Source organism: Heterostelium album (assembly GCF_000004825.1).
Source record: "Heterostelium album PN500 unplaced genomic scaffold PPL_scaffold12, whole genome shotgun sequence".
In the NCBI taxonomy this organism is placed as follows: domain Eukaryota; phylum Evosea; class Eumycetozoa; order Acytosteliales; family Acytosteliaceae; genus Heterostelium; species Heterostelium album.
Window position 1 is genome coordinate 111,527 of NW_008805074.1, and position 27,759 is coordinate 139,285.

The following is a 27,759-nucleotide window of genomic DNA, read 5'->3' on the forward strand; positions in this document are numbered from 1 at the left end:
TAGATTAAAATATTTGTATAAATTGTTGAAATAAAATTTATTTGATTTGATTTTATTACAAAGTTGAAATAATTATTTTGTTAAAAACGACGATTGATATTAACTCTTGATCGAGTTGAACATGCGTATTCGGATTGCCAGTGAACCACTGTGTGGATGTACTCTGAGATCTCTACAACTTTTGGAGTACCAACGCTTGTACCACAGGTCATAAGGTAGGTGACGTGATTTCTCTGACCAACACGTGCAGACATGTCACCGTTTTTATATTCAACAATCAAACCAATGATATCACCATTCTCATTAGTGTGCAAAGAGTAGAACTCATTTCCAGTTCCCAACATTGTGCACTGCTGAGTGGTTGGATTATACTTGTAGGCAGGAGAATCATTACCACATGGATTCTTCATTCCAACAGTATCGTTACAAATATTCAAGTAGAAAACCGCTCCTTCTTGAGATGTATAAGTATAATCCTCATCTCTAAATAAAAAACATATATAGATAGATATTTATTAATACATTTTCAAAGAGAAAAAAAAAAGATATTTTATACATACCCTGGATGATGAATCAATGGTGACAAGTCAAATGAATTTCCTTCAATGGTGACCTTACACTTTTGAGAACTGGTGAAGGAAATACATAATAACAAAATGATACAAGTCAATAATTTTATCATTTTCGAAAATACCTACTTTTAAAAATACGATTTTGATTTAAATTAATATCATTGTTGTTGTTTACAAATAAATAATCAATATACGTACTTTGAAGATTGAGAGAGTGTGGTTATACTGAACAGTTAATATTTGTTTGTTTGATAAGTCGTTTTTTTTTGGTTTGAATGAATTGATGATATGATGATCATTATACTTCGTCTGTATTTATAGTTGATTATCCATAAGAGATCGGTCCATCATACCTGAATATCACACCCATTTAAGAAAAATATTAATATAAACAAACACTCACACCCCTCTCTTTCGAATCACTTTTAAAATATTTATTATTTTATTGGTATTCACAAGACGTCCTGTCAAATCATAAACTATTTTCTGTTCACCCAATTCACTCATTTGTTCTTTTTAATATTACAAATAAAATAAAATGAATTAACTGACTTGACAAACAAACAAACAAAAAAGATAATCATAATGATGAATTTTGTTTGTTTTTTTAATTTAAAAAATGAAAATGAAAAAAGAAAACACTGAAAATTAAAAAAACAATATTAAAATTATACATATAATCTATAGATTATTGAATTCATGAAAACAATACAAATTATAACCAAATACAACATTGTACTCGTTAAATTTTTATTTGTTTTAGATTCTGCAAATATTATACTACCCATTAGAAACAAATATAATTATAATGATAATAATGATAATGATATTCATCCAAAAATATAATTTATATTTGTTAGAGATCAATATTATCTATTACACATATATTTTGTTTGTCATATAAAATAATAATAACAATTTATTTTTTATTTTATTTTATTTTATTTTTTTATATAAATAAACACACACTCAAAATTCAAATTTTCCAATATTATAACCGTTAGTAACGTTGAATAAGAGAGCGGGAGATGATTCTTTTTTGGTGACACCAAAAACATAAATGAAGTGTGGGGTTTTTGGATGTTGTTATTGTTGTTGAACCCACACCAAAAAATTGAGCTTTCAAAAACACACCAATTTTTTTTATTTTTTTTATTTTTTTTATTTTCTTAATTATATTTATTTTTTTTATTTAATAATAAATAAATAATAAATAATAAATATAGTTTTATTAACAGTAACAAAAAAAAAAGATTATATATGTGCATCAAAATAGTAATATAAAATATTGAAAAAATCACTAAAATTCAGAGCACCTCAAACACTCACTATTGATCTCTAAAGGTGTCAGCAATTCTCAACGGTAGATCTCAACTTTAAACAAACACCTCCAAACTAAATTGCAAGCCATCACCTATACATTTCATTAGTTTTCCTACAATTACATTGTATAGTTATTTTTGTTTGTCTTGACATTCCTACTACTATCTTTTTAGTTTAGTTTATCTTATTAATTATTATTATTGTTATTATTATAATATTCAAATATCAAACAAAAGTAATAACAAAATCAGTGGTATTCACTACTATATATTGTTTTATCTATCTATATATCTATCTTGTTCCTTTGTTCCTCTTCTGTTTTTTTTTTTTGAATTCAAAAACAACTACAAATTACCAAAACTAATTGAGTTTTTTGGATATTTTTTCAATAATATTTGTTTTTAATTTTTTTAAAAATTTTTTGTAGTTATTTAATTTTTTTAATTTTAAAAAAAAGAAAAAAAAAAAAGATATATAAATAATAATAATATTATAAAAAAAAAACAAAGTTATTACTATTAAAGATTTATTTATTTAAAGAGATTACCATCCATTTATTTTGAATATTTATTATTATATAAATCTTTTTTTTTTTTTATTTCACATCAATCAACCAACCAATCAATCTCAATCACAATCACAGCTATAACAAACAAAACAAGTAAAGAGTAGTCAGAGTTAATTTCAAGATATTGTCATTAATTTGGTAAGTGTTAATTAGGTGAACTTAAAATGGTTTTTTGTTTTTTTTTTTTTTTTAAAAAATTTTTTTAGTTTTTTTTTCAAATCTTGAAATCTGACCGTTGAACCAACAAAATTATATTTTTTGAAATGTTCAAACGGACAAAATTAGACTTTGGACTCGCCAATAACTATTCAACATCAATAATAATATAATATAATTTTAGTTTAGTTATCTTTTGGTGATTGGTTCTATTTTATTGTATATATTTATTTATTACATTTTCATCACAACATCACAGACCAACCATCAATCAGCTTTGCTTTTTTTTAATTTCCAATTTGGATAATATCCATTATATTAATATTCAAACATAATCAAAATTCTCTATATATAGGATCGATTTATAGTTAGTTATGTTTAAACCCCAATATATGTATGTTGTTTTGTTTTGTTTCGTTTATTGATCCTTTTTGATCATCAATCGATTTCAAAAATCTTTGTTTTTTTTTTCTTCTCTAGATTAATAGGATTAATAGGATTAATACTAATCTAATCGATTTTAAACACACACAATAGAAATCCGATATCAAATTTAGGAATGTCTAATGGAAATCCATCAAATCCTACAAGTGCTCATATAAATGGTATTACGTCACCAACAGCAAGTGCGACCACTACACCACCACCACCCTCCTCATCAGTGACGACAACATTATCATCGATTTCAGCGATTACAGCAACTTCACCACCGGTTCCACCCTCCATCACCCAACAATATACACTACCAACCATATCGACGGTGGCGTCGTCACAACCGCCACTCACCGGTCCCACTCAACTAAATAGTATCAATGTCAATCTAGGCATACCAATGCCACTGGGAGCAGCCAATCCCAACAGCCTCCTCAATACAAATCCACCTATTTCCGTTGTTGGCACCGTCGGTGGTGTTGGCGGACCCATCAATCCCACCACCGGCGCCTCTGCACCAGCTTCCAACCCCAACTCTGCAACTTCCAACACCGCCACCTCCACAACAACAACGACAACCACCACCTCAACCGCCGGCACAATATCACCAAACTCACTGCTATCGTCTCCGATGTCCGGAGACAAGAGGACGCGTGGACGTCCCAGAAAGAATCCACCACCCGAGCCACGCGACCCAAGTACACCGAAGCGCAAACGTGGACGTCCACCCAAGTTGGACAAAGACGGCAATCCAGCGCGCGTCTCACAGCCACCTAGCACACCAGGCTCCAACGGCAAGAAACGTGGACGTCCCAAGAAGCACAAGGACGAAGGTGGTGACGACGACGACTCGAGCGAGTACAATGGTGACACCGACGGCGGCGACAACACACCAAAGAAACGAGGTCGTCCATCCAAAAACAAATCCGTAGACGGACAATCACCACTACGCTCGCCACAATCACCATCATCACTGCCATCCACACCCAACAAACTTCCACCACTCAACGGCAGTGGAGATCCACAAAAATCAAATAACTATACAGCAGAGGTTGTTGACTTCCAACCCAATTTTTCGCTCTTTGGACAATCACACAATGATTAGTCCACTACCTACAACTCAACAAACAAACACAACAATGTTGAAATGAAAAAAAAAAAAGAAAATCAACAAACAAAATAACAAAAACAACAACAAAAACAAAAAAAAACAAAACAACTTTTGTTTCCATCTACACTTTCCAAATAACATCAATACATCCGTCCATCCAACAACAACAACAACAACAACAACTTACAACATATTGCAATAATGGAAACAACAACAACAAAAAAGTGAACCAATTATTTTTACCATTTTAAACACTCACCTCCACCTTCGCCTTCATCTTCACCTCAAATCACTTTCACTTTCACTTTCACCTTCGCCTGTTAATATAAATTAAAACCTTTGAAATAAAAAAAAAATACAAAAATATAACCTCTGTTTTTTTCATTACTTGAGAATTAGAATTATGATAATATTAACAAAATTAGATCAAGATTAACATTTTCTTTAGAATAGTGAATAGTATCTTACCATTCGACAATTGTTATTGCAACGGCAAACTCTTATGTAATTCATTGGGGGGTTGTTGACAGTCAACTTAATACCATTGTTATTATTATCATTAGCACACTCTATGGTCAAAACATTATTTTTATTTTAATTTTTTTTTTGGTATTTTTCTTTAAAATGATTTATTTTTTGACAGAGGGTTCTCTTACAACTCACCGACAATTTAAACATTCATTTAAATTGGCATTATCAAGATTACTATTTTATTTATATTAAGATCAAATTTATTATATATTAATATTAATAGATTTTTTTGAAAACTATAAAATAAGAAAATGAGTGATACTACAGATCAACCAATTCTCACCGAAGAGGAGAGAAAGAAAGAAGAAAAGAAAAAGGCCAAGGAAGCCGAAAAGGAAGCTAAAAAGGCAAAGCTTGCTGAAAAGGAAGCAAAACTTGTTAGTATTATCAATTATTCATATACATATTCTCTTACAAGTTAGTTTTTTTTATAACTAACAATCAATCTATCTATCTATCTGTACAGAAATTAGTAAAAGAAAAGGAATTAGAGAATAAGAAAAAGAAAGAAGCACAAGAAGCTGAACAGAGAGAAAAAGCAGAGTTGGAAGCAAAGAATCTTAGAGAATATGCTGAACGTGCATCGAAAACACCAAAAGGTGAAAAGAAACGTAAGTTTTGTTTGTTTCTTTTAAAAAAAGGTTATTAAATATTGATATCATCTTCTTTTGTTATTTCTCAGAGTTAACTGGTGAATTGTATCCATCTTATCATCCACCAGCAGTAGAATCTGCATGGTACGATTGGTGGTTGCAAAACGAATTCTTCTCACCGGAGAAACAGATGGAGATTCAACCACACTGTCAGAAGGACAAGAAGTTCACAATGGTCATTCCACCACCAAATGTCACTGGATCGTTGCATCTTGGTCACGCTCTGACCATGGCAATTCAAGACTCGATCACTCGTTATCGTCGTATGAAGGGTGAGGTCTGCCTGTGGATTCCGGGAACCGATCACGCCGGTATCGCCACACAGGTCGTCGTCGAGAAGAAGTTGCAGCGTGAGCGTAACGTCAGTCGTCACGATCTCGGTCGTGAGGGATTCATCAACGAGGTTTGGAACTGGAAGAACGAGTATGGTTCGCGTATTCAAGGACAGCTGCGTATCATTGGTTCGTCTCTCGATTGGAGTCGTGAGGCATTCACCATGGACGAGAAGCGTTGCAAAGCGGTCAACACTGCTTTCATTCGTATGTTTGACGACGGATTGATCTTCAGATCGACTCGTCTCGTCAACTGGTCGTGTGCATTGAAGACCGCCATCTCTGATATCGAAGTCGATTTCAAGGACCTTGAGAAGCACACCAAGATGTCGGTTCCAGGTCACAAGGGAACCTATGACTTTGGTGTTTTGTTTGAGTTTGCCTACCAGGTTGAGGATAGCGATGAGCAGTTGGTCGTTGCCACCACTCGTATCGAGACAATGTTGGCCGATACTGCTGTTGCCATCCACTCACAGGATCCACGTTACAAGCATCTCCACGGTAAGTTTGTCAAGCATCCATTGGTCAATCGTCGTTTGCCAATTATTTGCGACGACGTTCTCGTCGATATGGCTTTTGGAACTGGTGTTGTCAAGGTCACCCCAGCTCACGATCACAACGATTACGAGACTGGATTGCGTCACAAGCTGCCAATGATCAATCTCTTCACCGACGAGGGTCTCATCAATGAGAACGGTGGAGAGAAGTTCCAAGGAATGAGAAGATTCGACGCGAGAAACGCTGTTATCGAGTCGTTGAAGGAGCTCGGATTGTACAAGGGAATGAAGGACAACAAGATGCGTCTTGGTTTCTGTTCGAGATCGAAAGACATTGTTGAACCACTCATTAAACCACAGTGGTATGTCAAATGCGACGGTATGGCCGCCAAGGCAATCGAAGCTGTCAAGTCGGGTGAGTTGAAGATCATCCCATCCACTCACGAAGTTACTTGGTTCCGTTGGTTGGAGAACATCAAGGATTGGTGTATCTCTCGTCAACTGTGGTGGGGACATCGTATTCCAGCTTACTTGGTCAGAGTCAGAGGTGTTGTTGAAGATCCATACTCCACTTCCCAATGGGTTGTCGGTAACAACCAAGAGGAAGCATTGGAGTCTGCCGCCGCCAAATTCAAGGTTCCCAAAGAAGATATCCAATTGGAGCAAGATCACGACGTTCTCGACACCTGGTTCAGCTCCGGTTTGTTCCCATTCTCCACATTGGGATGGCCAGAGCAAACCAAGGATTTCGAGCAATTCTTCCCAACCAGCTTGTTGGAGACCGGTTTGGACATCTTGTTCTTCTGGGTCGCTCGTATGGTCATGATGGGACAACAACTCACCGGTAAACTTCCATTCAATCAAATCTTCCTCCATGCAATGGTTCGTGACTCTCACGGACGTAAGATGTCCAAGAGTCTTGGAAACGTCATCGATCCACTCGACGTCATTCGTGGTATCACACTCAAGTCACTCCAAGACAATTTGAAGGCTGGAAACTTGGATCCAGTCGAATACGAAAAGGCATCGCTCGGTTTGAAGCAAGACTACCCAGAGGGTATCTCAGAGTGCGGTACCGACGCTATGCGTTTCGCACTTTGCGCGTACACCTCACAGGGTCGTGACATCAACTTGGATATCTTGCGTGTTGTCGGATACCGTCATTTCTGTAACAAGATTTGGAATGCTACTCGTTTCGCCATGATGAAGCTCGGTGACTACAAGCCAATCGATTTCAACCCACAGGAGCTCGTCAAGGACACCAACGCCGTCAACCTCTGGATTCTCAACGCCGCCAACCGCGCCATCCAACAATGCGAGGAAGGTTTCGCCGCCTACGACTTTGCTCAGGTCACCACCGCCATCTACAACTTCTGGTTGCACGACCTCTGCGACTTTTACTTGGAGACCACCAAGCCAATCTTTGCCGAGGGCGACAGCTCACCTGCCACCCAAAAGACCAAAGACACACTCTACACCTGTATCGATATCGGTTTGAAGTTGTTGCATCCATTCATGCCATATCTCTCCGAGGAGTTGTACCAATCGATCCCAAGACGTCCATCCGACTCGATCGCCACCATCATGTTGTGCAAGTATCCATCGACCGTCGCCGAGTGGAACAATCCATCGATCGAAGAGGAAATGACCAAGTGTCAAGATATTATCCGTGCGATCCGTTCGCTCCGTACCAAATACAACGTCGCCAGCAATAAGAAGGTTGCCACCTTTATCCATACCAAGACCGACGAGCTCAACAACTTGTACTCAAGACACGCCTCACTCATCAAGGTTCTCTCTAATGCCACTCAAGTCGAGGTCGCACTCACCACCGAGGGTCGTCCAGGTTGTGTCATCGACACCTACAACGAGAACGTCTCACTGCTCTTGGATCTCTCTGATTCAATGGACTTTGCCGCCGAAATCCAAAGAATGGAGGCCAAGAAGACTCAACTCCAAACTCAAAAGGATACACTCTTGAAGAAGATCAACATCCCATCCTACGAAAAAGTTCCACTCAAGATTCGTGAGGACAACGACAGCAAACTCAAAGCATTCGACGAAGAAATCAAAACACTTGATAACACAATCGAAAGTTTTGCAAAACTTACCACCAAATAAATTAAAATTAAAAATTAAATAAAAAATTAAATAAAAAGATAAATCAAAAATAAAATATATATATATATGTCCAAATTAATAATGAAAAACGAAGAAAATTAAATTAAAATTCATTGAAATTAATTTAAATTATATTGATTCTAGAAAAAAAAATCTTAAAAAAACCTATTAATCTAAATTTGAAATAAACATTCTACATTATTCTTTTTAATTTTTGTTTTTTTATTTTTCTCACAATAAAAACCACTCCATTTTTTTCAATAAAATTTTTTTTTTTTTTTGGATTTAAATTAAATTTAATTGAGTTCACACAACAAACAACATCAATACACTCATATCCAGTCAATATTGAAAATTTATTTTTATTTTTTTAAATTAAGAAAGTTCGAAGATAACTTAATATCTCAATAATATTATTTGTATTTGATTTATTTAGTTAATATATAAGTTAGCTTCTGACTCATTCCAATTCACAAACACACACACTCACACCCACACTCTTCATCACTTATACCAACATTAACAGATAGTTTTTTTTAATAGTTTTTTCTTATTTCTTGAATTATAAATACCTTTAAATGTATGTATCATTGAATCATTATATAAAGCGCAAAAACAATAACAAACAATAGCAATAATAAATAGCAACAACAACAATAATAATCAAATCATAGATTTAATATATATATTTAAATATTAAATTTTTGTAAATACAACAACTTTTTTGTAAACAATAATTTTTAATCGGATATAAACAATAATAATAAATAATCATATAAAATGAATTATATTTATAGTTATTTCTTTAAACAACAGCAACAACAACAAACTAATAATAAAACTACAGATAAAATGGAAGTAGAACAAAAGATTGATGATGCTTTGTACAGTAGACAACTTTATGTATTATCACATGAGGCAATGCAAAAGATCACTTCAACCAATGTATTGGTTGTTGGTTTGACAGGTCTTGGTATTGAAATCGTAAAGGATGTAGTCCTTGCTGGTGTTAAATCTGTTACTCTCTATGATGACGAACCCGTTAGAATTACCGATCTTTCTTCACAAGTAAATATTTAACATTCTTTAATCTTCATCGAACAACAAAACAAAACAAATCTAACTGTTATTTCTTTCTTTTTCTTTTTCTTCTTTAGTTTTATTTATCAGAATCACAAATTGGTCAAAAGAAGATCAGATGCATGCATTCAAAAAGTTGTAGAATTAAATAATTACGTTAGAATCAACTCTCACACTGGTGAGTTGACCGAGGAGTTCCTCAGTGGATTCCAAGTGGTCGTACTCGCCAATCAGAGTTTGTCGACTCAACTTCGTATCAACGAAATCTGTCATAGAAATAAGATCAAGTTCATTGCCTCGGAGACTCGTGGTGTTTTCGGTTCAATTTTCAATGATTTTGGCGAGGGATTCCAAGTGGTCGACACCAACGGTGAGAACCCAGCAAGCTATATGGTCAGTGCCGTCTCACAAGACAAGACCGGTGTCGTCACTCTGGTCGACGAACAGAAGCTCCAGTTGCAAGACGGTGACTTTATCACCTTCAAGGAGATCAACGGTATGACTCAGTTGAACGATTTGCCACCACAAAAGATCAAGGTCATCTCACCATACACCTTCTCGATTGGCGACACCAGCGCTTTCGGTCTGTACACCAACGGTGGTTACGTCACCGAGGTCAAGCAGCCAAAGACTGTCAACTTCCAACCGTTGAAGACCGTCCTCGAGAAGGCCGAAGGTTTGTTCACCTCTGACGATTTCAAGTTTGATCATCCATACACCTTGTTGGCTGGTTTCCAAGCGATCCACGCCTTCAACGAAACTCACAAGCACTTCCCACGTCCACACAACAAGCAAGACGCCGAAGAGGTGTTGAAGACCGCCAAGGAGTTCGCCACCAAGTTGGATATCGAGTTGAAGGAGAAGTTGATTGAACAACTCTCGTTTGTTGCCTCTGGTGACACTGTCGGTTTGGCTGCTGTCATCGGTGGTATCACCGGTCAAGAAGTCTTGAAGGCTGCCTCTGGTAAGTTCCACCCAATCACCCAATTAATGTATTTCGATGCCATCGAAACACTCCCAACCGAAGAATTGCCAGAGTCTGAATTCCAACCACAAAACAGCCGTTACGACGCACAAATCGCTGTCTATGGTGCCACCCTCCAGAAGCGTATCGAAAATCTAAAATATTTCTTGGTCGGTGCCGGTGCCATCGGTTGTGAGATGTTGAAGAACTTCTCGATGATGGGTCTCGGTTGCGGTGAGAATGGTATGATTCACGTCACCGATATGGATACCATTGAAAAGTCAAATTTGAATCGTCAATTCCTCTTCCGTTCCTCCGATATCAATCATCTCAAGTCAGAGTGTGCCGCTCGTGCCGTCAAGGTCATGAATCCATCGGTCAACATCAAGTCCTATGCCACTCGTGTCGGTCCAGAGACTGAGAATACCTACAACGAAGATTTCTACAATTCACTCGACGGTGTTTGTAACGCCCTCGACAATATCGACGCTCGTATGTACATGGACAGTCAGTGTGTATTCTACGGTAAGCCACTCTTGGAGTCTGGTACTCTCGGAACCAAAGCCAACACCCAAGTCGTAGTTCCAAAGCTTACAGAGTCCTACAGCTCATCGCGTGATCCACCCGAAAAGTCGATCCCAATGTGCACTCTCCACAACTTCCCCAATGCCATCGAGCACACCATCCAATGGGCTCGTGATCTCTTTGAGGGTATCTACAAGAACTCTGCCGACAATGTCAACTCCTACCTCACCAATCCAACCTTTATTGATGGTCTCCAAAAGCAAAACAGCCACGTCCGTCTTGAAACCCTCCAACAAATCAAGTCGTCGCTCCTCGGTAAGCCACTCAATTTCGAGCAATGCGTTAACTGGGCTCGTTTGAAATTCGAAGAGCTCTACAACAACAACATCGAACAGTTGCTCTACAATTTCCCAAGAGACATGATCACCACCACCGGAAGTCCATTCTGGTCCGGTCCAAAGCGTGCTCCAACTCCACTCAAGTTTGACCCATCCAACCCACTCCACCTCAATTTCGTCGTTGCTGCCGCCAACTTGCGTGCCTACAACTACGGTATCAAGGGTGACTCGAACGCCGAACAAATCAAAAAGTGGGCTACCGATGTCATTGTGCCAGACTTTACTCCAAAGAAGGTAAAGATCTCCACCAACGAGACCGAGCAACAACAACAACAGCAACAACAACAACAACATAACGACGGTGACGACGACCAAACCGACAAGGTACTCAACGAGATCCCACACCCATCCGAGTTGGCAGGTTACAAGATCAACCCAATCTCCTTTGAGAAGGACGATGACACCAACTTCCACATTGATTTCATTACCGCCGCTTCCAACCTCCGTGCCACCAACTACAACATCACACTCGCCGATCGTCACAAGACCAAGGGTATCGCCGGTAAGATCATTCCAGCTTTGGTTACCACCACTGCTTTGGTCTCTGGTCTCGTATGTCTTGAGCTCCTCAAGGTCATCCAAAACAAACCAATCGATGCCTACAAAAACGCTTTCCTCAATCTTGCCATTCCATTTTTCGCTTTCATTGAGCCAGTTGCTCCAGCCAAGAACAAGGTACGTGAGGGATGGCAATTCACATTGTGGGACAGATTCGATGTCGAAGGTGATATCACTTTGGCAGAGTTCCTCGATCACTTCCAAAAGAAATACAGATTGGATATCAGTATGATCTCCTGTCAAGTCACACTCATGTATGCCATGTTTATTGATAAGAAGACAAAGGAAGACAGATTAAAGACCAAGATGAGTGTACTTTATGAGACTCTCAGCAAGAAACCATTACCAGAGAAGAAATATTTAGTATTTGAAATTTGTTGCTCCGACATGGACAACGATGATGAGGATGCCGAAGTTCCATACGTCCGATACAGATTCAGAGATTAAACAAAATAATAAAAGAATCAAATGATTATAATAATTTGTCAGAAAAGTTTATTTTGCATGGAAAATACTTGATTGTTTTGTTTGTTGACTTTGCAATCTTCAGGTCATCAAAGGTAATATGTTTCATTTTTTTGTCAAGATAGCTACTATCATAGTTAATGTTAATGTATTCCAAATTAGGATGTGTATTGGTTGCGATTATCTCTAATAATGAACTATTTGTGTTGCTATAATCATCTGTACAATTGTTATTAATTGCTAAATCCTAATGATTTATGATGGATGGATTTTAATTTGGTGGATATATACTTACATTTTTTCGATATATACATTGTCTGTAATTTAAGTGACTTTAGTGTCTGACTTAGGATATTTGTACGAATGGTTGATGTGTAGAACAACGAGTAGTCTAGACTGAGATCTGTGATACATTTGTTTTGAGACAATGCATCGAAGAGCATCTCCACATATTGAGGTGATTCAGGAGAATGGAACACCAAACTTAGACTCTTTATCGACTTGTTTCCAGAGATTAAGTTGTAAAGATCTGTTGGTATTGATTTACGACCATCTTCAATCTTATTCCACAAATCTACTTCATGATCGCTGATATCCAAATGCTCCAACAACGGTTGAGAAAAGAAACCAGGAAGATATTCTATTTCCAAACCATATTTAGTATCGATTGTTATACTTGTCAAATGAGTGCATAACGATGCCAATCTCCATGTGTTTCTACAGGTTTCTTCCACCTCAGTATTGACAAGAACGTTTATCTTTTTAATGTTTTCCAACTTTCTAATACCATTCATGAATATACTACTGACATTATCTTCACTGGTATACATTCCACGTAGTGTGACAGAGTTGATCAACCTGTATTTCGGAAGTTGCAATGCATCCATAGCCAAATCGGTATAGTATTCTGCATCCTCTTGATCTGCATACAGAGTAATATGTCGAAGCGGGGAAACTCTAGGTTCTTCATTTTGTTCAGTATCTTTATCATCTTTATCTTCATTTCCTTCTTCCTCATAACCAAAGAGTATTGCTTCCATTGAATATGTTGAATTTGTATCCTCTGATATTGATAATGCGCGTACCGTTTGAATGATAGAATACTTTGATGATGGAACTCCAGAGATCCAATCACCTATGATTCTGTCGGCATCATCATATCTCCAAAGCTCGATAGCATGCAAACCATCGACTGTATCTCTGACCATGGCAAACCATTCTTTACAAACAAAAGCAATCTTAAACATCCACCGTCTAAAGTATGTATATTCACTACAATCATCTCTACTACGATCTGGATCATCATAAAGTAGATATCTAACGATCTTTAATTGTAGAAATCTTGGTAGATCTCTTTGCATTACTAATTAGTTATAAAATAGAAAATTTTATTTTATTGAATAAAAAAAAGTGTACACTTTTAAATTTTAAATTGATTATAATTATGTTCAACTTTGGTGTGTGAGTGTGGTAGTGGTAGGAAGGTTTACTCTCTCTAAATATTTGTTTTTGTTAAGAGTTTAATTAATATGATACAAGAGAATTTATGTATATATCAGTGTTCATGTTGATTGAGGATATTATTGGGTTGGAATCCAGTTTTGAAAAGTCAATTGTAACCAATTGATCGGATGATCGTTGTATGATTGATAATACGATGTTGGGTTGTCCCGTTGTTGTATGAGTGACAGCATTCACACCCGAATCCATTGGAAAAATCGATTGCAGTGGTTTTACATCACCACTGACAATATCGATTGCCAAATAAACATTAAAATGATTGTAATCATTTACTACTAACATATCAACACCGGGTACAAATAAAGCATTGTTTGCAATAGTTATTAACCATGGTTTGGAAATCGATTTGGTGCTAACGATAGCACCTAATGACAAATCGAATTGTATAACAGTATTTTCTTGGCCACTGGAAGTTACAAAATAGAGAGTTGCATTCTTTTCATTGTAGCCAAATGAGTATAATGTAGTTTCAAACTATAATAAATAAAATAGAGTAGGTTTTATTAAATTAAATACTAAAAGTTATTTAAATATATAGATCTATTTTATTACTTACAGTTTTATTATAGAAATTAACACTACCACTGGTGATGTTGATGATTCCAAGATAGGAATAGAGATCACCATCTGATGTCCAGCAAGTAAATAGACCAATCAGACCATAGGTTGAATCATATTGTATCTGACTCATCATAAATGCCTCTGGTTCATTTTTTGGTGACAACAATATTTTGGCAGTTTGAGTGTTTGTTGTAAGATCAATTGTATGTAGAAAAACACTCTTTTTTGATAATTATTGTTGTAGATATATTAAATTAGAAATATAAAGATAAATTAAATTATCATTATTTTACTTACAGTATCTTTTGCATTATCAGGTGCATATCCAGTTACATAGAGTATATTGTTTGCTTTATCAATGGTACTTGATACCATTGGACCCATATATTGTTCATCTAATCCAATCAATTTTAATATTCGGTTAAGTGTACCTAATAATAGATTCCCATATATAATTTAGTATTAACTTTATTTGAATGCTTACAAACTATTTCTTTTTACCATTTGCTTGTAATTCATTTACAGTTAGGTGAGCTTCATATAGAACATTAGTATATGATGCATAAACACCACTACTTCCAACTGGTGGTACCTCTAGACTACAATTCATAGTTGTAAGCAACAATGACAATAATAGAATCAATGAAAATATCATTTTTTAATAAAACTATCAGCAAAATGTAAACTCTACATATTTATCGACAATCATTTGAAAAGGAAAGTGTTTGTAACTTTTCTAGAGTGGTCCACAAGTTGTCCCTCATTTGGAAATTTCAAATCTAGATGATTTTGAAAGTTCAAGATTTTTAAAAAATACAAAACAATAAAAATAAAAGATAGTGACTTTGAACAAGCAAGTGAAAAAATCTTTTAGAAAGATAGAGCTCACATTTTCAAAATAAAATTTTTCCTTATTTTAATGGATTTATTTTTATTTATAAATAGATAATCCATATCTGAATCAAGACCATATTCATATATATGAAAATTATATTTAGTAAATGTGGTAATATACCTTTCAATAGAATTTGTTTATTTGTAATAGTTTATTTTATATAATACAAGAGAATTTGTGTATGAATCTTAAATGAAGATATTATAGGGTTGGAATCTAGTTTTGAAAAGTCAATCGTAATTCGATGCTTGTTGTATGAGTGAAACCATTCACGCCTGAATCTGTTGTAAAAATAGATTCCAGCACTTTTTCATCACCACTTTCAATATCGATAGCCAAAAAAACATTATTTTGGTTGTCATCATAGTGATAACAATAATTGCAGTCTAAGTCAAAAGTGAAAAAATTGAATTCATTACAATTGAGTTTGATTTCAAGTTTGAAGAGTCGCTGGTTCCAGTATTGAAGTATCTGAAGTGATAGAAGTAGATGTTGAAAACCAGTGGAGGAAGTAGTGTTTGTTTGGCAAGAATTATTGTTAGAAGCCATGTAAAGTACAGCATTCCTCAATGAGGAATCAAAGTAAGGAAGACTAATTCTGTGATATATTTGAACCATTTGCTTAGTAGCTTTCATTGTCTGCAAATTCTACTATCAATTAAAATAAAGTTTATGTATTGAGTACTTTATTATTTTCATACTCTTGTCGTTTTATTTATTTTAAATAAAGTTTGGTTTCTGCTCCACTTCTTATTTAGGAAAAGAATCAAATCAACCTCTATTAATAAATATCAACATCAGTCCCATACTACAAAGATATTAGATAGATATAGGGTCGCAATTGGGTAGGAAAGTCAGATACCACTAAAATAAAAGCACGTTACCTCTTTCTTGAGCATAAACAAACAAAGGAAAAATCTGTAGAAAGATAATATTTTGTTATTTAAAATAAATAAATAAATAAATAAATATATAATTTTATTTTTACAAATATATTGTTAACAACCTTCAAAACATTGATGGTCATCATATTGTCTTGGTGTGAAACTCAGATTACATGAATGGCACTGAGTTACGATCGATTTGCATTCGTTCCTAATATGATAGTATTCGCTTGATGATGTTGAGAACACAGGTAATGTGTTGTTATAATTGTTATTGATATGAATAATTCTATCAGAGAGTGACATTTTAAAACCGGACAACATTTGGTTACAAAAAACACAATGTGTCCATGTTTCAGTGTCATGTTTTTCGTGAATATGCCTAAAGAATTCGGCTCTTGTCAATGACTTGTCGCACTCAGTGCAAACCATGTAGGTACACTCTCTGGAAAGATGATCCGATAGTTTCTCTCTTGGAAGCGGGCCAGCTTGACATCCATGTTGTGCGTTCGGACATGTAGCCAAGCGATACAAACAAACAATCTGGTGGTCTTGAAGATTGGTTTCATAGACTTTGATATGGCAATCTTGACACTCTATTTGCTTGCCATTGTCAGCGATCTCTTTGAAGTCCGCTACTTTCGCGATCGCCATCTCTGTCTCTGTCGGTGTCGTCACATAGCCATAGCCATAGCCAGAGTACAAACTATTGTTTGAAAATTGCATTGCGTTCGACGGAATAGCAAATTGTTTGGCCATCTCTTTGAATTGATCGAAATGTTTTAGTGTGCATCGTTCAAGCTGCTTGATTGTGGCTTGTTGCTCTTCTACGCTGCCAGCTGGTCCTGAGTATCGCTCGAGCAAAAGCCGAGCACATCGGTAGCTTGAGTGTTTAAAAGCAGTCTCCAAACAAATTGGGAATTGAGACATATTGGATTCGAACGATTCAAGAAGTAACCTATTGTCCTTTTCAATAATCGAGTACATGCTAGTTGAATAGAAATTAGCATTCTCTCTTGTCCGAATTTCATTCTCCACTCTATCGATGAACCACTTTATCTCTGATAACTTCTTTTCATTCTCTGAAATCAAAAATGTTAAGATTCCACCGATTTGGTAATGTGTTAAATAGGTCATAAGTGATGCAACAACATCATATTTACCAAGAACCAAATGTGTATTTAGAAGCTAACAATTATTTAAGAAAAAAAAAACGATTAGTTTTCAACTAAATAAATGAAACTAACGAACAAAGTATATACTTACTTTAGATGTTGAAATAAATGAAAATTGATTTGTTGTGGTTGGGTTGTTTCTACAGATATCTGCAACTTGATCGGTTTGTATCGTACACGATGAAAGGCGAGTGAATATGTCGTTGTTTTTATATCTAGTCTCATTAACATTTTCGGTGGTAGCTACGGTAGGTATGGTAATATTCGAACGGTGATAGTATTGCTCAAAACATTGAACAACATCTTGATTGGAATCGGCGCGTGATTTGATTTGTTTGTAGACATCGGACTTGGTTTTACCATCTACGAATGGAGATGACAGTAAATAGTTGAGTATTGGTAGGTTACCGGATTTCGTTGCTAAATGAAGTGGTTGATTATTGTATTTGTCTGGCATCTGATAGAGAGCTTTTGGATCATCGCTAGCCTCAATTAGGTCAGCCAACAATAGCATATTCTCCAGTGGTGTCTTTTTGCGTTGTACAATCATATGCACTATGGTTTGACCATCGTAATTCCTATCGGATAGATTCAGTCGCTGGTCGTTCAATAGCTGTTCAAAGGTTTCGGGATCAGAGTCTGCCGCCAACATCAATGCGCTCATACCTTTCCAGCCACGTAATATTGGAGAAGCATAGGAATTCAAAAGCAACGGAACCAAAGGATATTGCTTATGAACGATGGCCAACATCAGAGGTGACTGCAGTACTCTATTGAAGACATCGACATTGGCGCATCTCTCTAGTATCAACTTACAACATTCAACTCTACCAAGAGTGCAGGCAACATGCAGGAGTGTATTCTCATCTTGATCGACGGTAAGCGATTCAATAGGCGTGCTGTTATTATTTGGAAGCAAAGTATTGTACAACATTACAAAGATGTTTGGTTGATTTTGGACGATTGTGAATCTTAGCAGATCCATCACTATTGACTGATTTCCAATGACGGTGACATCTTTCTCAAAGAGATAGCTATTCATGAAATGATTGACACCGATCGAGTCACCTTGTTTTACCATCTCTTTCAACTGATCGAAATCCGACAACTTTATCTGTTTGGCAAGTTGTTTCTCCAGGTAGGTGACTGCGGGCGTGTGTAGATTGTCTCGTGCAATGTCCAGTGCTGTTCTACCCCTAGAGGTCAAGGCAGACAATCGAGCACCAAACTTTAGCAACACTTTGAGCGAGCTTACATAACCACCATACGCAGCCCAGTGAAGCGGCGTGAAAGAGCTCCACTCTGGATCCCACTGCTGTGCAAACGGTTTCAATGATTTACCAATCATTGCATGTCTAGAAAGATCAACATCCAACACCTTTAGAATCGATTCAACATCTACATTATTGTTATTGCTGTTACTGTTACTGTTGTTGCTGTTAGCATAACTATACATAGTGGTGATATGGTAGGATGGTTTAATGGTTTTGCGTGCCAACATCGATAAACCATTGATTTCATCACCGTAATCCCAGATCCCGGTTACTTTCGATAAGAGTATCGATCCGTGATCGACTTGAATAAGCTCTTGTAGACACGATACATTGCCTGTTTGTGCGCAGAGGAACAGTGTGAGTTGAGATACAATCTTATCGATTAGCAAACTGATTGTTTGTAGGTTCAATTTGTATGCTCTCGGGTGATAGGATATCTCGGAGTGAATTACATCGGTGGTCGATAGTTTCGGTGATTTTCCAACCAGCAATAATCCAGTAGTGAAAACATTGCTACCTGCACTACTGACAGTGTTATTGATTGATATATCGTTGCTGTAATCCAACAACACCTTCAGACACGCCTGACTGTTATACTTTAAACAACTATCGTATACCAATCGCAGATAGTTCTTGGTAAGACACTTATTACCAACGAGTGGGTTTGCACTGTAGTCTCGCGAGTACTTTAGTAAGCACTTTAACAACTCTGGTCTTTCACTCTCAACCGCTCTGATCATCAAATTCTCCAAATTCTTTATATATATATTCATCTTTACATGCATATCTAATAACCATTTTATATTTACACCTTCTTTTATCATTTTAAATAACTCTTTTTAAATAACAATAATAAGTAAATACTTTAGAGATTGTTATTATATTTAATCTATTAATATATTCTACATACCTTTAGATTTAAACTTTATAGATTTCTTTTTATATTCATTTTTCCAACCGTTTGTTGGTATAATGTCATGTATTTCGTTGTTTCGTTGTTGTTGTTTACTAAACTTATTGGTTGATATGATCGGAGATGGATGATCGAGTGATAATAATAATTCATCCAATGAAATATTATTATTGCTATTTGTCTTTTTACTTTTATCTTTTATTATAAAATCCAATTCATATAGATTCCTCCACAGCTTCTCATCACTTGCTACCTCCAAATAATATCTACAAGTACAAGATAGATTCAAAAGATCTCTAACATTGAATTGTTTAAATATTAATAAAAGTGTTTCAACAGGTAATGAATCCATCCTTTTATTAAATTTTTAAATAATATAAATAAACACACAAATATCCAATAAATAATCTATACAACTACTATAACATCTATATATCTATCTATCTTTCTTTGATAACAACAAAATAAAACCAAACTAATTTAAAACACAAGGTTTGTTGTTTGTTTTTTTTTTAACCCACACAATTTAAAACATTAGTTTATGTAGATTCATTCTTTCAAAGAAAAGAAAAACCAAAAAAGATCATAAAAGCATGGGTGTGTTGTTCATGTGAATAAGATAGATTTAATTTTAAAAGTTTATTTTATGTTTTTATTATTTATTTATCATTATTAGTGTGTGTATTAGTTAAACAACAATGTGTGTTGATTTTGTGAATTTTTGCAAAGGGGTTTAAGCGTTTTGCTTGGTGGAAGCCAATACGAGTTCACGGATATTGACTTCTTGTGGCATTTCATACATGAATTTACAGGAGCTGGCAATGTGTACTGGATCCAATGAGATTCCTTGGTCGAGTGTCGATGCCTTCCAGCTTTTGTAGCCTTCAACGATCGATTCGTTGGTGGAGTGTCCGAGGAGTTCGGTCTCGGCAGCACCCGGTGCAACCACCATGACACGAACATTGTAGGGTGCGGCCTCTTCACGAACGGTCTCACTGAGTGCGTGAACACCAAACTTGGTGGCACAGTAGGCAGCGTGATTTCCAAACGATTTACGACCGGCGATCGATGACACGTTGATGACGGTACCGTGACGACGGTCGATCATGTCACGCATCACAATCTTGTGGCCGTTCATGACACCCTTCAAGTTGACCTCCAACATACGGTGCCACTCTTCGATGTCTTGATCCCAGATCTTCTCGAGGAGCATAACACCGGCATTGTTAATCATAAGATCGCACTTTCCATAGACGGCTTCAGCTTCTCTGACAGCGGATTCAAATTGCTTGTAGTCGGTGACATCCACTTCCTTGCAGAGAGTGTTTGGTAGGTTTAGTGCTTGCATCAACTTTAAACGACGAGCGACCAACAACAATGGATATCCAGCTGCACTGAATAACTTTGCAATCTCAACACTATAATAATATACATCGTTTGTTAGACTTTAGTTGTTTATAACAATAATTAGTAATGCTTTTTTTTTTACTTACCCAAATCCACTTGATGCTCCGGTGACTACTACTAAAGGTTTAAGTAATGCTGAAGTCATTTTTTTTATTTATGTATATGTATGTATGTATTTAAGTATTAGATTGATCTTATCAATAACAAAACAAACAGTCGTCTGTTTTTGATATTATAAATAAAAAAAATCTTTGCATAATTGTAAAAAATATCTCAAATTTTAAAATCTGAATGGAACGAATTCTTTCGAAATTCCCAAAAAATAAGATGCATAGTGTTGATCGATGTTAATTCCATAGACAGTGTTTGCAAAAGGAACACTCGATCAACGAAAAGATGATTTACTATTTTGAAATTTCAAAGTGCAATCATTCAACATGTTTATTTTTAGGATAAATTTACTTTTTATTCTGCAATAAAACACTCTGTAAGATATTTATTGCATTCCATTCTATCATGGCCAAGCAATCGATTCTACAATATTTAATTTTCATATATTTATTTTTATAAACAAAAAGTAAAATATCCAAGCGATCAATTTTGCTGCAATATACATTACTTCGTAATCACATTCGGCATTCGTATGTTCAGTTAACCATTTAACCATCTCGAGATTGTTTTTTTAACTGCTTCCGTCATTAATCTATCGCTATACTCTTGTACCCGATCATGTTCAGCAATCCATTTCAACATATCCAGATTGTTGTTACGAACTGCATATGTAGATGCCATATCAACGCTAATGTCAAAACGATGTTGGTGAAGTATTTTCATTAGTTCAAGATTATCATTCTCTGCTGCCGCATCAATTAGTTGTGAACTATAAAGTTTTGGGTCTTTCTATATATGGTGTTTCAAAAAGTAGAGAACTGTTTCCACTTGATTTCCTTGTACCGCATTGTAAAGTGCCAATTTATCGAATCGATTGTACTTGTTCTCAATCAGCCATTCAATATTATCGATTCTACCCACAAAAGCAGAGTTTATTACTTCGAAGTCATTTTTTGTGGTTTCGGATGTGTAGTGCCCTCTATATTTGTTGGAGAGATACTGAACTATTTCCAAACTGTGTGATTCCGGTGAGATATAAAATAGCGAATCGACATAATGTGGATAGACAGATACGAAATCACTCCTGTTAATGACAACCGCCATCTTTCTAATGATTAACAATATATATAAAATAATATTTATTTTTGTAAACAAATATTTTGATGCCAGAGGTCGTGGTGAAGAAATTAGAATTCTATTAAACTATTCAGGTGTAAAATACACTGACAGATGAGATTCGTGCCAAGTTAACATTCCATGGTACCAAGATGGTTCACTACGTATCAATCAATCGATGGCTATTGAAAGCTATAATGCCAGAAAATACAATTTTCTTGGTGCCAACAAGAGCAGAATGCTGAAATATTTAACTATGTCTTGTCTGTCGCAGATATGTTGGATGCTTTTATCAAGGTATTTACAGGTGGTAATGAACAAAAACAAGATTGCACCAAGAATCATCAAGGCATGGGAATCCAAAAACAACAACGATGGTCACCTTTTTGGAAACAAAACAACTTGGGCTGATTTAGCAAATTTTAACAGTATCGATTATTTGCTTTTGGACAAAGAATGAAAATCTCTTTGTTTTCACCAAAGTGTATCCAACTACACCAAAATAATAAATAAATATTGATAGAATTCAATTTTAAATATGAAATTCTATGAAGTTCAAAATCCTTTTTTTTTTTTTTTTTTTTATTTATATCTTTTTTTTTATCAGTACACGATTTTTTTTTTTGGTATTTTTTTTACAAAGTTTAAAAGAATAAATAATTAAAAATGAATAAAGAGATATTTTCAATAGTCTTCAACAAATCAAAATTAAATACAATAATATTCAATCATGTAAATGAGATAAACGATCGATATAAAGGTGATGTTTATTCATGGCTTGGTGTCATCAGATCACCTAAAATGATGATCACCTATGGATATTTCGATGAATTGAAGCAATATTATCAACAAAATATAAATCATATATTGTATCACAGTGATGATTTTATGTATGATCAAGAGAATGCATTTATGACAACAATAGAAGTTGGTAGATTCGACATTTTCATTTATATGTGGGATTTCTTCAAATTAACCCAAAGATACAGTTTCTTATTCGATATTGAAAGAATATTGAGCAAAGTTGGAAAGGAAGCTATCATTCACGATCGAATGGATTTTATACGATTTGTATTGGAGTCAGTCGATTCCATTCGGTCATCGCTAATGAATCACGAATTGATTGGCAAACTATTAGAAATTTCACCGAAATCACATAATTTGGAAATGGTTCAGTATATCGCAAAGATTTATAAACAGCGTTTACCAGCTCATCATAAGATTGATAAGGATAGCTGCAGAGTCTTGAACACTGTTGCATTCGTTGGAAGATTAGACATGTTCAATTGGGCGATCGCTAACGAGTTTGATGAATTTCGAGTAAAACGTCTATTGCGTGAATCCGCTCAAGGTGGTAATATCGAGTTTTTTCAATATCTTATGGTACACTATCCAAGGAAATTGGATTCACACCACTTTCAAAAGTTTATGGTCTGTGCAGCTAGCGCAGACAGTCTTGAACTCATGAAGATTCTTCACAATCAGTATCATGTGGAGATTGATACGATTAACTTACTCACGATTGCAGTTGACAACAACAATCTTGAAATTTCGAAATGGGTGTTTGAAAATGGTCCAAAGATAAATACTAGAGTCTATGATATTGTATTAAAGTGTCAAACTGTTAAAAACAACAATCTCGAAATGGTTAAATGGTTAACTGAACATGTTAAACTCTCATGTTCAACTGAAACGATGGATCTTGCTGCAAAATTAAATCGCTTGGATATTTTGGAGTATTTACATCGCAATTCATCGGAAAAATGTTCGCTCAACGCAATGGGATTTGCAGCAAAGAAAGGCCATATAAATATTGTAAGATGGTTAAATGAGAATAGAACTGAAGGTTGTAATAATGTTGCTATGGATTTTGCTGCAAAGAATGGTCACGTTCATATTTTAAAGTGGTTCAAGGAGAATCGGACTGAAAGATGTACACAACTTGCTTTTGACATCGCTGGAAGCTTAGAAGTTATGAAATGGATTCACCAAAATCAAACTGATTTGCAGATTACAGAATCCAATGCTATTGATAGAGCAGCTAAATATGGAAATCTAGACGCAATGAAATGGATATTGGAAAATTATGGATCAAAAAGATGTCCCGATACATCGATGTCAAATGCTTTGGAAAAAAATCAATTCAATATTGTAGGATGGTTACTCATGAATCGAGAAGGATTCAAAGACTTTGATGTCAATGATAAATTGTTTGTGAACTTGCTGGAATATGACCATTCAATAGCACAATGGATATTGGAAAATAGAGATATTCCTCGATACAAAATTGTCAAATATCAAACGATACTCGAAGATGATTTGCCTAAATCTCTAAAATCATTAGAGTTTCTCGATAAATATATTGCAATCAAACAACAAGAGAGTCTTAAGAAAAGAAAATACGGAATTTAAACGATAACCATAACTACATACCAACTATGAAAATAACATGAATCAATAAATAAAATATTTAAAACAATTTTGTATCAAGTAAAAGAGTTTGTTTTTTCTATTCTTATGAATGAGAAAAAATTTTTATAATGATATCTAACAAACCTCCTAAAGGTTTAAAAGTGTTTATAAAAAAACTTGCTGGAATATGACCATTCAATAGCATAATGGATATTGAAAAACAATGATATTCCTCTCTACAAACTTATCAAATATCAAACGATACTTGAATATGATTTACCAAGATCTGAGGAATAAACAGAGTTCTAGATAAATATATTGCAATCAAACAACAAGAGAATCTAAAGAAGAGAAAATATAGAGCTTGAAACAGTACAACAACAATCAATTTAATACATTAAATAAAATTAATAACAGTGTATTTTATTTAAAATTAATTTGCACCAATTATTATTATTCTCGTTTGAACCGGGTCGTTAGTTATCATTGGGTGACTTCTTCGTCTGGTCAAAGTAGTACTGTTGTGCCAACTCGATCTATTTCTTTTAATGATTACACCATTATTATTATTAATACTGCGGTGTTAATCCATCTTAAAGTTTGAATTAATGTATAGTTTATCGAGAACTTTCGAATTCTGTTCCTGCATTGTATCTCCAAGCGTTTGACTTAAGTTGAGTGAGTGCTTTATCGACCATAACCATTACAGCATCGACAACACATCAGATCTGTAATGAAATTGACATGAATTCAACCAGAAGACCTGTATGGAATAGGAATGATTGTGTGTATTACCTATAGATATATGCAATTGTTCTCTTAACAAGAATAGATTCTATATCTGTATCTTATTAGCGGATAGAAAGTTAGTTACAATTGCCACCAACTAAATGATGTCTTTTTTTTTTTTTTATTTTCTCTATGAAATACAACTTTTTATATTTCTGGTATATGTCTAGTGATTGGATTAAAATGGTATCACTCTACTCAAGTCAAACTATTACACAAACTATGTGAAGAGATGAACATTTTTTTAAAAAAAAAAAATGAAAATTAATTAATTAATTTGAACAAACACATCGATTTCTTTTGAAATAAATTTATTTCAATAAAGTATTATATAATGAATATTAACTTTACCTAGAATAATAGATAATTAATAATGAATAAAGAGATATTTTCAAGAGTATTCAATAATTTAGTATTAAATAAATATATATTCAATCAAGTCAACGAGATAAACGATCGATATGAATGTGATGTTTATTCATGGCTTGGCGTCATCAGATCACCAGAGATGATGATCACCTATGGATATTTCGATCAATTAAAACAATATTATCAACAGAATCTTGATCATATATTGTTTCACGATGATCATCTTATGTATGATCAAACGCTAGCGTTTATGAAAACAGTAGTTGCTGGCAGATTCGATATTTTCATGTATATGTGGGATTTGTTCAAGATACTTAAAAGAACCTATGATTTCTTAGACGAAAGTGAAGATATATTAAGCAAGATTGGAAAGAAAGCAGTTATTCACGATCGAATCGATTTTATACGATTTCTATTGGAGTCAGTCGATGAAGATTTGATTTACCAACTATTTGAAATCTCACCGAAATCACATAATTTGGAAATGGTTCAGTATCTCACCAAGATTTATATACAACACTTGCCAGGCCATCAAAGGATTAGTATGTATAACTGCAGTTTAATCTTAGATAATGTTGCTTTTGTAGGGAGAATCGATATGTTCAAATGGCTGATCGCCAACAAGTTTGATATCTTTAAAGCATCATATCTATTGCGTAAATCGGTTCTAGGTGGTAATATCGAGTTTGCTCAATATCTTTTGGAACACTATCCAAAGAGTTTAGACTCAACTAACTCTGCAAATTTAATTAACTGTGCAGCAAGGGCTGACAGTCTTGAAATAATGAAGCTACTACACAATCAGTATCAATTAGAAATTGATGTTAGAGCACTCACGAATGCAGCCAACAACAATAATCTTGAAATGTTGAAATGGGTGGTTGAAAATAGTCCAATGTTGTACACTACATACTTTGGTAGTCTTATAATACATCAAGCTGTTAAAAACAACAATTTGGAGATGGTTAAATGGTTGACTGAAAATGCTACATTCAAATGTTCAACTTCACCAATGGATATGGCAGCAAAGAAGAATTATATGGATATACTAGAGTATCTGCATCACAATCGAACGGAAGGTTGTTCAAATGACGCAATGGGATTTGCAGCAAAGAAAGGCCATCTTAATATTATAAGATGGATACATGAGAATAGAACTGAAGGTTGTGAAAATTTTGCATTGGATCAGGCAGCAATGAATGGACACATTGAAGTTTTACAGTGGTTCAAGGAGAATCGCACTGAAAGATGTACAAAACTTGCAGTAGACCATGCTGGAAGCTTAAAAGTTATGAAATGGCTTCGTCAAAATCAAACTGAATTGAAGTTTACAAATCCAGATATTATTTCGAGAGCAGCTAAATATGGAAATCTAGACGCTATCAAATGGATATTGGAAAACTGTAGTTCAATAGAATGTAATCATTGGTTGATTACATATGCCCTGGAAAACAATCATTTCAATGTCGTAGGATGGTTACTCATGAATCGAAAAGAGTGCAAAGACTATGTGATCAATGATGATTTGTTTTTGGACTTGCTGGAATATGATCTCTCGATAGCACAATGGATATTGGATAACAGAGATATTCCTCTCTATAAAATTGTCAAATATCAGTCGATACTCGAAAATAGTTTACCGAATTCTTTAACATCATTAGAGTTTCTCGATAATTATATCGCAATCAAACAACAAGAGAATCTAAAGAAGAGAAAATATAAAATTTGAACAACAACATTTACAACTACCAATTAAATCGCAAAGACAATCTTCTAATCAAATTTGTAATAAAAGTATTATTTTATTTTTAAATTTTTTTATTTGAAAATATCATTGGTGGCAATTGGTATATATCCGGATACACTCTTCTTTATCAAAATTGTAGTAGTAGTTGTGCCAATTTGAAATATAGATCTTATTATGATTCTATACAGTATTTTAAATACAACTTTTAATACCTCGATTATGAGTCCGATTTCTTTGATTTGTTAAATGATCATTTTTGACAAAAAAAAAAAAAAAGAAAAGAAAATGAAAATTTTATT

General features: G+C 34.8%; 11 protein-coding genes across 11 annotated transcripts; 5 read left to right on the forward strand and 6 right to left on the reverse strand.

The window, feature by feature from the left end:
• Nucleotides 1-80: 80 nt before the first annotated feature.
• PPL_10015 (uncharacterized protein) lies at nt 81-3,372 on the reverse strand (the record flags this gene model as incomplete). Its single annotated transcript, XM_020580802.1, has 3 exons — nt 81-483; nt 561-694; nt 3,232-3,372. The coding sequence occupies 3 exons, from the start codon at nt 3,370-3,372 to the stop codon at nt 81-83; spliced, it is 678 nt and encodes a 225-aa protein (XP_020428387.1).
• A 79-nt stretch (nt 3,373-3,451) lies between these two features.
• Nucleotides 3,452-4,836, forward strand: PPL_10016 (uncharacterized protein; the record flags this gene model as incomplete). The annotated part of the gene is made up of 3 exons (XM_020580803.1): nt 3,452-4,102; nt 4,623-4,666; nt 4,806-4,836. 3 exons carry the CDS (start codon nt 3,452-3,454, stop codon nt 4,834-4,836), a joined length of 726 nt encoding a protein of 241 aa, XP_020428388.1.
• Nucleotides 4,837-4,944: 108 nt separating this feature from the next.
• valS1 (valine--tRNA ligase) lies at nt 4,945-8,296 on the forward strand (the record flags this gene model as incomplete). The annotated part of the gene is made up of 3 exons (XM_020580804.1): nt 4,945-5,070; nt 5,160-5,308; nt 5,335-8,296. The coding sequence occupies 3 exons, from the start codon at nt 4,945-4,947 to the stop codon at nt 8,294-8,296; spliced, it is 3,237 nt and encodes a 1,078-aa protein (XP_020428389.1).
• A 780-nt stretch (nt 8,297-9,076) lies between these two features.
• On the forward strand, nt 9,077-12,268 carry uae1 (ubiquitin activating enzyme E1; the record flags this gene model as incomplete). Its single annotated transcript, XM_020580805.1, has 2 exons — nt 9,077-9,364; nt 9,467-12,268. The coding sequence occupies 2 exons, from the start codon at nt 9,077-9,079 to the stop codon at nt 12,266-12,268; spliced, it is 3,090 nt and encodes a 1,029-aa protein (XP_020428390.1).
• Nucleotides 12,269-12,444: 176 nt separating this feature from the next.
• Nucleotides 12,445-13,647, reverse strand: PPL_10019 (uncharacterized protein; the record flags this gene model as incomplete). Its single annotated transcript, XM_020580806.1, has 2 exons — nt 12,445-12,472; nt 12,599-13,647. 2 exons carry the CDS (start codon nt 13,645-13,647, stop codon nt 12,445-12,447), a joined length of 1,077 nt encoding a protein of 358 aa, XP_020428391.1.
• Nucleotides 13,648-13,810: 163 nt separating this feature from the next.
• Nucleotides 13,811-15,023, reverse strand: PPL_10020 (uncharacterized protein; the record flags this gene model as incomplete). Its single annotated transcript, XM_020580807.1, has 4 exons — nt 13,811-14,281; nt 14,364-14,588; nt 14,666-14,799; nt 14,870-15,023. 4 exons carry the CDS (start codon nt 15,021-15,023, stop codon nt 13,811-13,813), a joined length of 984 nt encoding a protein of 327 aa, XP_020428392.1.
• Nucleotides 15,024-15,479: 456 nt separating this feature from the next.
• PPL_10021 (ankyrin repeat-containing protein) lies at nt 15,480-19,861 on the reverse strand (the record flags this gene model as incomplete). The annotated part of the gene is made up of 5 exons (XM_020580808.1): nt 15,480-15,911; nt 16,340-17,335; nt 17,414-19,151; nt 19,194-19,410; nt 19,507-19,861. 5 exons carry the CDS (start codon nt 19,859-19,861, stop codon nt 15,480-15,482), a joined length of 3,738 nt encoding a protein of 1,245 aa, XP_020428393.1.
• Nucleotides 19,862-20,242: 381 nt separating this feature from the next.
• Nucleotides 20,243-21,061, reverse strand: PPL_10022 (SDR family oxidoreductase; the record flags this gene model as incomplete). Its single annotated transcript, XM_020580809.1, has 2 exons — nt 20,243-20,927; nt 21,003-21,061. 2 exons carry the CDS (start codon nt 21,059-21,061, stop codon nt 20,243-20,245), a joined length of 744 nt encoding a protein of 247 aa, XP_020428394.1.
• A 506-nt stretch (nt 21,062-21,567) lies between these two features.
• On the reverse strand, nt 21,568-21,977 carry PPL_10023 (ankyrin repeat domain-containing protein; the record flags this gene model as incomplete). Its single annotated transcript, XM_020580810.1, has 2 exons — nt 21,568-21,796; nt 21,967-21,977. 2 exons carry the CDS (start codon nt 21,975-21,977, stop codon nt 21,568-21,570), a joined length of 240 nt encoding a protein of 79 aa, XP_020428395.1.
• An 832-nt stretch (nt 21,978-22,809) lies between these two features.
• On the forward strand, nt 22,810-24,555 carry PPL_10024 (uncharacterized protein; the record flags this gene model as incomplete). Its single annotated transcript, XM_020580811.1, has 1 exon — nt 22,810-24,555. One exon carries the CDS (start codon nt 22,810-22,812, stop codon nt 24,553-24,555), a length of 1,746 nt encoding a protein of 581 aa, XP_020428396.1.
• A 1,162-nt stretch (nt 24,556-25,717) lies between these two features.
• Nucleotides 25,718-27,442, forward strand: PPL_10025 (uncharacterized protein; the record flags this gene model as incomplete). Its single annotated transcript, XM_020580812.1, has 1 exon — nt 25,718-27,442. The coding sequence occupies one exon, from the start codon at nt 25,718-25,720 to the stop codon at nt 27,440-27,442; it is 1,725 nt and encodes a 574-aa protein (XP_020428397.1).
• Nucleotides 27,443-27,759: the final 317 nt, after the last annotated feature.